At 44.2% G+C, this 12,151-nt stretch overlaps 1 protein-coding gene across 1 annotated transcript in view; it reads right to left on the bottom strand.

The window, feature by feature from the left end:
* MBOAT2 (membrane bound O-acyltransferase domain containing 2) overlaps window positions 1-12,151 on the bottom strand; it is a 163,563-nt gene that overhangs the window by 38,867 nt on the left and 112,545 nt on the right. Inside the window, exon 6 of the mRNA XM_018559993.1 lies at window positions 8,893-8,947. Within this exon, the coding sequence (XP_018415495.1) occupies window positions 8,893-8,947 (55 nt within the window). The remainder of the gene's footprint in view (window positions 1-8,892; window positions 8,948-12,151) is intronic.

The following is a 12,151-nucleotide window of genomic DNA, read 5'->3' as shown; positions in this document are numbered from 1 at the left end:
AAGAGTGGAATTCCCTTCACTTTGTGGAGATTTCCTCTAACTTCCTGTTGCAGCTCTAGAGCAAAAAGTGGAGAAATCTCCCCAACAGGACATAGAAAGCAAAAATTAAACGAACAGCGTTTTATCCATTCCCTACTCCAGCATTTTTCAACCAGGGTGCCTTCTGGCTTTGTCAGGGGTGCCTCGAAAACTTTTGCTAAATGGTAGACTCTGATGTGAAGGGGCTCCTGATGTGAAGGAGGGGGGATTCTGACATGAAAAGGGGAGGACTCTGATGTGAAGGGGGCTTGTGATGTGAAGGGGCTTCCCTTTGAAATCCATCTAGATCCCTGTATAGGACCCTGTATAGGATTAGGGTTTTTTTTTTATTGATTTTGGGAGGAGGTGAATCAGACGTTGTTTTTACATTGACATTTTTACATTTTAGACTGGGGTGCCTCGAAATGGTGCATACTTTTAAAAGGTGGCATGACTGAAAAAAGGTTGAGAAATGCTGCCCTACTCCATCTAAAAACAAAACAAAAATGGGCTATACATAAACTTTAAAAGCTAAAAATGAATTCTATCTCTGTGATCACATATAAAAACATAATAATCATAAATGTATGTTTAAATAATAATGCAAACTCATCAAGATTCAGAACATGTAATACAATATGGAATTGAGTTGCAGAAAAAGCTCATTCAGCAAGCAGACATGTTATCACATCCGTGGATATGGTTGAGAAATTAGTGATTCAATTATCACTGTGAGTTGAGGCACTGTGACTTTGGAGGCTGCCAGGCTGGTAATCATACACCATGTCATTACCTGAAGCTGAAACCTTTATCTACAGGCCTGACTAAAGCTGAAAAGACAGGTCTACAAAGTACTAACTGTGTGCTCTCTACGAGATGGAAGTTGATGTAGAGCAACAAGGCTAATAAAAGTATTGTAGACTTTTCTTTCACACTGCCTGAGCACCTTGTATGACCATTTCTGAAAGCTCTGGGGTTTTTCAGGTGGATCTTTTGCATCTTATGTTGCATACCAAACCTCCATGTTCTTCTCATTAAAAGGAATAATCTGTTCCCTGCATATGCAAATTTAATTAAAGTTCTCAGTTTAAATTGACAAGTTATTGCCAATGGACTACGATTTTGGCTTTACAGTGGTACCTCGGTTCACGAACTTAATTGGCTCCACGATTCTGGTCGCGAACAGAATTTGTCGTGAACCGAAATATAAATTTCCCTGTAAGGTTCAATATAAATAAGGTTAATCCGTTCTGACCCCTACGAACGAGGTCACAAACCAATTTTGGTCACAAACAGAATCACATTTTTCCATAGGGTTCAATGTTAATAAAGTTCATCTTTTCTGAACCATATGAAAAAATTTTTACCAAAAAAAATATGAAACAAAAGTACAGTACAGTATGAAGAGAGTGAACACTAACATTTCTTGGGGCGAATTCTGGCGTGCAGGACAGGAAGGTGGGTTGGGAGGAGATTGTTGCTTGGAGGGAGAGTCCCCCTCCATAAGGACATCGGGGAGATTTCCTTCAGGGGTTTCCTCTCTTTGTCTCCTAGCTGCAGGGTCAATTTTGAAGAGACCATCAGGCTGCAAACCCTCTGGAAATGACCACGTTATCGTTTCTTAGATTCACTTTCTTTTTACCACCATGCTTGCTCTGCACTTTCTTTGGAGCCATGCTGGATTGAATAATACTGTACAGTACTGTATGTGCTAAAACGCACACAAAAAAGCTTCACAGCAAGTGTGCACAGGTCTGTCTGCAACCGCAATCTCGACTAGAGGAAGCCACGACCACGTGTCAGAGCAGGGAAGATGGCCGTGGTCGTGTTCGTCACCCGATGCAGAGTTCGCGAACGGAGGCAACATTTTGCCGAACTTCCTGTTTGCGAACCAAATTGTTAACGAACAGAAGCGTTCGTGAACCGAGGTACCACTATATATGGTCCTAGCATACTGGATCGCATGATGGCTTTGTACATCTCTTGATGACATTCTCTCCAAAAATTCCAGTTTCCCCCAACTGCAGGAGATAATAAACCGCCATCATGGAATTCCTCTCTTCTAAAGGACTCTTCGTATTGTAGAATAAACAAAGAACTGAGGGATCCAGCAGTAAGAGACACAAATGCCATGGCCTTTAACAAAGCTGAGTGTCATGGAACTACCCTCTCCAGCCAGCATCGCGCAGTCTCTGTGAGACCTCGGCGTCTCCCACTGCCACTCCCGGCTCCTCCCCCCGCACTTCCTCTTCCTCCATAAGATGGAGGAGGTTACACTTGCCCATCGTTCTAGTGTTGTGAACATTGAGCAAGTCTTACTCACCTCTTCACGCAGCAGCCGGAACCCCGCCGTATCTATGCTGGGGATACAACCTAAGCATCTCCTCCGGAAACTGTCCTCTCCTAACCCTGCAAGGGAATCACCATTCGTAGCCGTCATCAGCTAGCCTGCACGTGAACCGCACTGGCACCCTAACCGCAAGTACTCTCCTGTGGGAGAACCTCTACTGTATGCATACTCAGCATTGCCGCGTTTGGCAGTTGTTGAACAAGCAGGCCATTAACCCGCCGAGAATCGTACGATTCTCGGTGGGTTTTCCACTCTGCTTGTTCGACGGAAGACGTGCGACCGTACAGTAGAAACGGTCACACGCCTTCCATACACTTTGCAATTATCATACGATCGCGGGATAATCATACAGTGTATGGGCACCTTTAGACTTACGTTCTTGCACCTCACACTGAGACTCATAATCTTCCCACTGGAAGACTCCAAGGGATACAACATCCAGAAGATGATTAATCCTTCATTCCCTTCCAATGCCTATCTCAGACCTGATCTTTTGCATGGTTTTGAACCTTTATATTTCACACATTGATCTGCATTTGCCTGTGAAACAGAAGTCATTTAGGGTTTCCACACATTTAAAAGGAAATCTGAATGGCTCTGACAACGTGATGTCTGCTTTATATCTAGTATCTGTATTATTCAGACCTGCCGCAAGGATTTACTGCTAACAGTGTCTGTAGAGAACAGGGTTTGCCGAAAACCTCTGAAACATCCTTCTTATCATTTATCAAGGAACAACAGCAGAAACTACAAGCCACAAGAATCTGTTTCCCTCTGCACCTGGAGATGGTTTGCTGTGATTTCAAGCTGCCTTCCTGAACAAAGCATACCAGCAAATGCTCTCAGGAGCGGAGTATTCACTATGTTTACCAACCATGAGCTGTAAACATCTGATTAAACCACCTGTGTTGAGCCTTGCGTTCATAGTGAAAGACTATTATACTGGCATCTCATTGACTGTTACAAGCTAGAAAAAAGTTAACTGGTCTTTTAATAAATCATATGGACTTCCTTTCTAGCAAGCCTGGCTCTGACACTCAAGAAAGGCAACGTAAGGGCCTGTTTGGGCTTGTTTGCGTATACAAGACTATACAAGTCTATGGGAATGCAAAATCCTCTTGAAAGATTAGAAGGTCAACTGCAGATCGAATGCACCCATCAATGAATTCTGAATAATCAAAGTGATGCCATTGATACAAACCCAAAGTACAGTTACCATTAGGACTCTGCGTCACAAGAGGGATGCGGGGGGTGCGGCCCGCACTCGGGTGACACCATTGGAGGGAATGACACCAAAATGATTAACAGTCATTTTGGTGTCACCCCCCTGAAAAGTTGGGCACTTGGTCATGGGCCGAGAGCCCAACAGTTGCTCAAGAGAGGAGGGGACCCGGCTGCATACCTTATCCGGCTGGGTGAACATCCCTCCTCTCTCTGCCGGCGTCCATCACCAAGATGGCCGCTGGCAGGTAATAGCAGTACAACGCGTCACGTCATCAAGTGCGTGCGCGATGATGTCACACGTGTGTGCGATGACGTCACGGCGGGGGTGTCACCTGGTACCCGCACCAGGTGTCACCCCGCCTTGGGATGCCTCTGCCACTTACTACCTTTTAGATTGTAAGCCCTCAGGGGCAGGGCCCTCCTTACCATCTTGTCTTGATTTGTATTGTGATTGTAATGTCTTCCTTATATTGTACAGCACTGCGCAAACTGTTGGCGCTATATAAATCCTGTATAATAATAATAATACTGACCCCTGAACTCTGCGTCACTACTACTGACCAACTAATGGCCAAAAGCAAGTCCTTGTCCAATATCAACTAAGATATGATAGGCCATCATATGTACTGTAGAAATGCTCAGAAAAGCAACAATTCCTGAAAAAGGCTCGTCTTTCTGGTTGAGTGTAATAGACTTAAGGTGACCATACACCTTACGAATATCAGCCGATTTTAGTTTGTGATCGCGTTTTCGTACGATATTCGCAAGGTTGATGGGCACTGTACAACCGCAAATACTGTACAATCGTACATCTGTAAAAAAAAATAAGTCAAGGCAACATTACAGCAAGTCCAGTTGCCTTGACTTATTTTTTTACAGATATACCATGACCTGGATGAATGAGAACCTTCACAGACATATGTACAATCGTACGACTTTTGACTTTCCCACAGGCTAGAAAACGTCTGTCGAATAGTGCAAAAATCGATAGGTTGGAGGAGTTCTCGTATATCAAAAATCGCACGATTGCAAGATGTATGAGCACCTTAACACAGATGTCAGTGCAATTCCGCTGTCCACTTATGCGCAAATTAATATCCATGCCGTCAATTAAAGGAGAACTATGAGGTTAGTGAAAATCACTCAGCCTCTTAGTTAGAGCTCAATAGATCGGGAAGTGAGCGAACACATACCGTCGCTCGTCACTTCTCGATCTATCCCTGCAGAGAGCCGTGACTGTCACTCACGGCTCCCTGCAGGGATTCCCCCCCTCCCCTGTCCGATCCTCCAGTGCTGACTGGCGTAACGGACGGGGGAGGGGGCGGGTACAGCTGGCTCTGCCTCTAGATAGGCAGAGCCAGCTGTCAATCACGCAGCTGGGTGGATCTTGACAGTAATGTCGGGATCTGTCCCGGCTGCGTCGTCTCAGTATACCGCGAGCTGTAGCTCACGGTATACTGAGCTTTGGGTTGACAGGAGGATGCTAGTTAGTGCCCTGACCCCATAGTTCTCCTTTAACGAAATTCGGCTAGGTGATTTTGCTAACGACTGCTAATTGAACTGTGCGATGGTCGGTGCATGATGGGGCCGCCGTACGAAAATCGCACGCCAGTTCGATCATCGGATGAAAATATTTGTCCGATGATTGCAAGATGTATGGGCACCTTAACACAGATATCAGTGCAATTCCGCTGTCCACTTATCAACATTTGTTGAACACCACTCTAGGCGATCAATCACACTGCTAGCTACCCCTCCTGAGAATGATGTTCCATCATGTTGGCCAATCAGTCTGTTACATATTCACTTCTTATTTATGATCATTCTTGTATATGAAATGAATCATTTATAAGCCGTTGCGTCTATGGCAGTGAGATCAGCGCTACTAAATTAAATAGGATATATAGGCCTAAAATAAGAGTAGTATGGGCTGTAACAGAATCTGATTGGTTGATACTGTTGGCTCTCTCTCTCTCTCATTGCTGTTGAGCATGAGATTACAGGAAGCTGATATAAAGACTCATTCAGATACTTGCAGCATATTTCAACATAAACGTATTGTTAATGATGAATACATAACTGAATTAAATGTTGTATTTGTATCTGCTAGGAGACCTGATTGAATCATACTTCCTCAGAATGTTACTGCAATAACGCATCTGATTGCATTTCTAGAGTTCACCTTAGGGTTATTCTCCAAAGAACTGTAAATATCAGTCCAACCTAGAAAACAGTGGCCATGTCCAGATTTCACTTTATGTCATGCCGAGAAACATATTGCAGGTAGTCAGTTTACAAGCAACCTGCGGCGTCTGGATGGAGCTGTTTCAGGATCGCATTTTCAGCCAGTGAACTTGTGGCACCCGTATAGGAATTCGCCCAGCAGCTTTTAGCAGCCATAGTACAGACTGCACAATCAGCTAGGGCCGAGCACTGTGACCAAAGCACGCGCTTGTCTGTAGGCTCAGCTGCTTCTCGGTTACTGCTCAGTACAAGATCGGTAACACAAGGCAGCGCAGACAATGACACCGGGAACTGAACAAAGTTACTGGAGAATTCATGGATGGATGTGCAGAAATAAATAACATGCCCTGAGCTAAATCAATACAGAGACTGTTGCTGGTGAGCTCCCCTTCTGAAAATGCTACTTGCCTGACTGTCATGTTACTGCCAGATACGCTCAAAGTCATTGACCTGGTACAAGGGCGCGGATCAGGATTACCGGGCATTCTGCATGCCTGTTCTGTAGCAGCGATTAAAAGCCAGAGACAGCCTGGAAGCTAGCATTTTTAGAAATGACAACCCACATATTTTATCTCAGTTCAGTTTCCTTTATTGAATACATTCAAAAGGTTTTAAAGCTATTTCCAATGCTGATGAAATCACTTACAATGGATGCTGCTCTTTAATGTTTAAGTTCGTTGCAGAATCAGCTGGTCCCCTGAGCACTGGTCCAGATATCATGTTTTAGGATAGTTCCTTCCTCTTGCAGGGTCTTATGGAGCCACCCTTGTGTGTACTAGCAGGCTGTATGTGTCTCCACAAACACACAAGCAAAACAAATGGCAAACGCACTCATCAACTTATCACCAGCTTTAAAGCAAGGTGCACATGGAAGGGCTTTAAACAATAACAGCAAAAAGTTTCCCAGCACAGTCAGCAGCCAGCATGCAAAAAAAAACTTGGCTAACAGCTAAGGTTAAAAACAGAGGTTTTTGCTACATGTGATCCAAGATGGAGACTCTCATAGGTTAGAGTTAGGACCGCACTACATAGGTGCCTTGATGAGGCAGTGCAGTTTTCACATTTTCTGCAGAAGACCTTACGATAATCGCGGGAAATCGTACGATAATCGCGGGAAATCGTACGATAATCGGCAGGTGTATGGAAGGCGTGCGACCGTTTCTACTGTACGGTCGCACGTCTTTTGTCTTACGAGCATGTTGGAAAACCAGCCGAAAATCTTAAGATTTTCAGCGGGTTTGTGGTGTGCTCAAAAGACAAATGCTGCATACGCACACTGCCCGCTCAGCATTGCAGTTATCGGAAGCCCCCCACTCAGCCCTCCTCTCTTTTGGTAACTACGAGTTACCAAAAGAGACAGCACAGTTGCTTTCTTTGTCTGCCTAAAACCTTGAATTTAGCCGTCTGATAAGAGACGAATCGCTGCAGCAGCCCTGAATAATAACTGGATTACACACTATAAATATAGATTATTTATATTTACCATATTTAAGACTATAATACAATTGCCCCCAAAAAGTCTCTGCTGCTATGCAATTAAGACTCTTTTTTATAAGTATTACCTGCTAAAGGATTTGTAATTCTGTTCAGTTGGTCTTCTGATTCACACACCTTGCTAGACAGCATAGCGAGGTCCTAGACCTCTCTGCAGACTACACTGCAGTCAAGTAATAAAGCCTGGCCGAAGACTCGCCCCAGCCTGTAACCTGAAAATGAAGAAGCAGCTGGACCCTGATGGGGTAATATCAGTGCACTCCCTTACTATATGTACTATGTATGCACCGATACTAGTATTGGTATCGGTGCCGATGCCGAGTATTTGGGTGAGCACTTGTACTCGCCATAATGTTCTGATGCCTAGCCCGATACTTAAGCTTCCGGTATCAGGAAGCCGGGCGGAGAGTCATTACACTACCCCCCGGCTTCCTGATTGGCCAGAAAGCCGGCTTCATGCTCCCTCGTCACCTGGTGTAATGACGCATTGCCCGGCTTCCTGGTAGGCCAGCTTCTTGACCAATCATGAAACCAGGCAACATGTCATTACACGGCACCTGGCTTCCTGATTGGCTAGAAAGCCAGCTCCATGCTGTCTCGTCACCTGGTGACGAGGGAGGATGCAGGCGGCTTCCCTGCTAATTGGGAAGCCGGGTGGTGAGTCTTTACACGCCGCTTGGCTTCCTTACTCGATGCCAAAAAAACAGTATCGGTGCATCCCTTCTATGTAGTGTGCTGTACAAAGTAACAGAGGTCTGCTGGTTTTAAAAATAAACAACAACAAATGTAATTTTTAGGCATAAAATAACTTGTATGAAGCATTATTAAGCGCAACTAATGTGAGAACCAGATTTTGACTTGGTACTTGCAATTGCCTGCAGGGTTATATTAAGGCTGGGAGAAAGAAAGGAAGCCCTATGAGCCAGTCAGCTGTGTTGTAGTGCATACGTGCTGACAGGAGGAGAGGGCAGAAAGATGCGCTTAATAGGCTGCTGCTCTTTAACTGTCCATTCATAAGTTAGGGGCACGGAGGTGACCAAACTGCATTGCTTGACTAAAGTACAGAAAAGTTAGGTCACCAACCTGGCTCCCTGTTGTCTGGCACAGTAGTGTACATCTTATGGCTGGATGGACAGAAATACATATCCTTTGTGTACAGCTACATGTATGTACAATAGGTTCAGCTGGCTCAGCTTTAATAAGAAAGACCAATTCATAGGGAGCTCTTTTGTGAGGAATATCCAAATCATCTCTCTGTTCTTCTATGGCTCCCTAGATTAAAATCACTTTTCAGATTCTTCTCCTCGAAAATGCTGCTTTGGTGAAGCATCCCACATAAAATTTCAAGCAGATCTCAAACTTTTGATGATGATGTTTGGTGAGTGGCGGGTTGCCTTTTATTACATTTCCTTCAAAATCTTTGCCATTATTGCTCCTCATGCCTAGGTAGGTCACGTGACCAGCAAAATCACAATACATGAACATATTTGCATGAAGTACAGTCTGCAAGTCTGTATAAAAAAATATAAGATACATAGTTACAAAAAAGAGAGCGGTCTTACCTAACAGCCAGCCTTCTTTGAGATGGTTTCAGTGTCTCTTCTTTACAAAATATTCCTTAAAGAGAGGAGTGGAAAGGTAAGTATTTACACCAAGCATGAATGCACAAAGCTTTCCCCCTTGCCACAAAGCCCCGGTAAGTGGATAGGTTGCCCCTTCTCCCATTAGTAGATGAATACAATTCAGCACTCCACATCAATAGACTATAGTACACACTCAGCAAATGTTGGGTGCAGCTAAATTAAGACTTCCATATCTTGATGAGACTTGTAGCTAAAGCTGGCCATACACCGTAAGATTGTTCTCATTTAGCCCCCTGCTGTCTACTGTATACTGATATCCGGTGATCGATCGAAAGTTCAAACTTATCGAGTTCTGGGACCGCATTACTTCCGGGTTTCCTTAGAACTACGAGGTTTGGGCAAGAAATTTGTTGTGCACGAGCGCCATCCGCGGCATTGCCCTATACACATACACCAAAGCAATAAAGTAATAAAATTAAGTCGGATCACAGTAATCAAGCACGTTATTAATCTGAGTTGCCCCACTCAAGCGGCGGCCATATTGAGTGGGGCACTGGAGATAAATAACGTGCTGGATTACTGTGATCCGACTTAATTTTATTACTTTATTGCTTTGGTGTATGTGTATAGGGCAATGCCGCGGATGGCGCTCGTGCACAACAAATTTCTTGCCCAAACCTCGTAGTTCTAAGGAAACCGGAAGTCTTGCGGTACCACAACTCGATAAGTTTGGACTATCGATACAACACTGGCACCCATTGTTGTCAGGATACACAAATAGTAACTGCAGCTGATTTTCTAAGGTGACTGTTCAGCTGACAATTTTCCACCCAACTCCGGAAGTTAGCCATACAGGGATCAATTCCATTTCCTGCTAAATCGGCTGAAATGTGGTCTGCGGGGGCCTTGCCGGCACCATCTGGCTTGACGGAAGTCTTTTTTTTTTTCCAGCTACTTTTGTTCAGTCGGGTGGTGGCGGCAAGGCCTCTCATGGAATCGAATTTTGTCTGATTCAGCAGTAAAGTGCACCTGGCCAGCTTTTTTTTAGGCTTTCTCTGCATTTCTCTATTTATGGGTCTGAGTTTTTTTACATTGGAGGTCAGCACTTTTATATATATTGTATATATCAAATCGATTTGGATCAGTATAGATTGAGTGGGTCCAGGTCAGAATTTTAATCAAATCCTCAATGGCACAGGGTCTTGAACAGATAGAGCCTGGAAAGGGTATCATATGCCTCACTTATATCAAGTCATAGAACCATTTCCTGTCAGCAAGTTTTAGCTAGGTGTATAAGATGAAATATTCAATGAATTCTTTAAATCATTTTACAAGAAAGTCACCAATAGGGTAGTTAAAAGAGAACTATGGGGTAAGTGTTTTTCCGCATAGTTCTCTTTAGGGTCACAGGATCACATATACTAACCTCCTCCCGTGACCCAAAACTCAGTATATAGCGAGCTATTGCCCGCAATATACTGAGAGCGCCACAGCCGGGACGGATCCCGACAATACTGTCGAGATCCACCCAGCTGCGTGAGTAACAGCTGGCTCTGCCTATCTCCCGGGCCTCGGCCCCCTCCCTGGTTTGTTCCTCCACTCCAGCGCTGGAGGATCGGAGAGGGGAGGGGGGAATCCCTGCGGGGAGCGATGACTGATAGTCACCGCTCGCTACAGGGAGACGATCAGGAAGTGAGCGGATCGGCGGCATGTTTTTGCTCACCTCCCGTTCCATAGAGCCGACCTGTGACAGCTTCTTTGTCATAGGTCGGTTCTAACTATAAGGATGAGTTGAAATCACTCACCTCATAGTGCTTCTTTAAGTCAGTATGTCTATTTTCTTATTTGTGGCACGACAGCTCCCTTACATCCACAGCAGAAAAATGGGGAACTCAGATTTCTGGGCCTTCTGCATAAATGTATCTGAAGGAAGATTAATTCTTGCTACCTATATAGTAATCAATAAACAAATGCAGTTTTCACCAATAAGCTAATTAGTGTAAATTTGCATAAGTTCAAACAGCTGATTAAGTTGCCAACATTCTCCTAAAAATTCGAAATACACTTTCCTTTCATAGGAAAAATACCAGTGCACTACATGTACTGCCAACTGCAGGAACTTATAGTGTGCTGTTCCCTGAACCCTCAACATGATATAATCTCAAATCCATGCCTGGCCGGACCAAAACCCTCATCATGATATAATCTCACATCCATGCCTGGCCAGACCAAAGCCCTCATCATGATATAATCTCACATCCATGCCTGGCCAGACCAAAACCCTCAATCATGATATAGTCTCACATCCATGCCGGGCCGGACCAAAACCCTCAACATGATATAATCTCACATCCATCACTGGCTGGACCAGAAATTACATCATGATATGATCTCACATCAATGCCTGGCCGGACCAAAACCCTCAACATGATATAATCTCACATCCATCACTGGCTGGACCAGAAATTACATCATGATATAATCTCACATCCATGCCTGGCCAGACCAAAGCCCTTATCATGATATAATCTTGCATCTATGCCTGGCCGGACCCCAACCCTCATCATGATATAATCTTGCATCTATGCCTGGCCGGACCAAAACCCTCATCATGATATAATCTTGCATCAATGCCTGGCCGGACCAAAACCCTCATCATGATATAATCTTGCATCTATGCCTGGCCGGACCAAAACTCTCACCATGATATAATTTCACATCCATCACTGGCTGGACCAAAAATGACATCATGATATGTTCTCATATCAATGCCTGGCCGGACCAAACCCCTCATCATAATATAATCTCACATCCATCACTGGCTGGACCAAAAATGACATCATGATATGTTCTCATATCAATGCCTGGCCGGACCAAACCCCTCATCATAATATAATCTCACATCCATGCCTGGCTGGACCCCAACCTTTATCCTCAAATAGTTTCACAATCAAGCCTGGCAGAACAGAAAAAAAAAATATGATGATATAATTTCACATGTATACTTTGCAGAACCAACAATTCTTACATCCAAGAATTTGGCAAGACCAAAAACACCACCATGCCACACACATGCCTGGCAGGGCCATAATGCCCCATTATGATATAATTTCACGTTTGTCTGGCAGGACCAATAAACTCATCATAATATAATTTCAGATCCAAGCCTGGCAGGATCAAAAAAACCTATCATGATATAATTGCACATCTTTTTCTGGCAGGACCAAAACTCAAATCA

The sequence above is a fragment of the Nanorana parkeri genome, unplaced genomic scaffold (assembly GCF_000935625.1).
Source record: "Nanorana parkeri isolate BGI_ZX_2015 unplaced genomic scaffold, ASM93562v1 scaffold425, whole genome shotgun sequence".
NCBI classification, from domain to species: Eukaryota; Metazoa; Chordata; class Amphibia; order Anura; family Dicroglossidae; genus Nanorana; species Nanorana parkeri.
The sequence above is the reverse complement of the archived record's forward strand: the minus strand, read 5'-3'. Positions and strand labels throughout refer to the sequence as shown.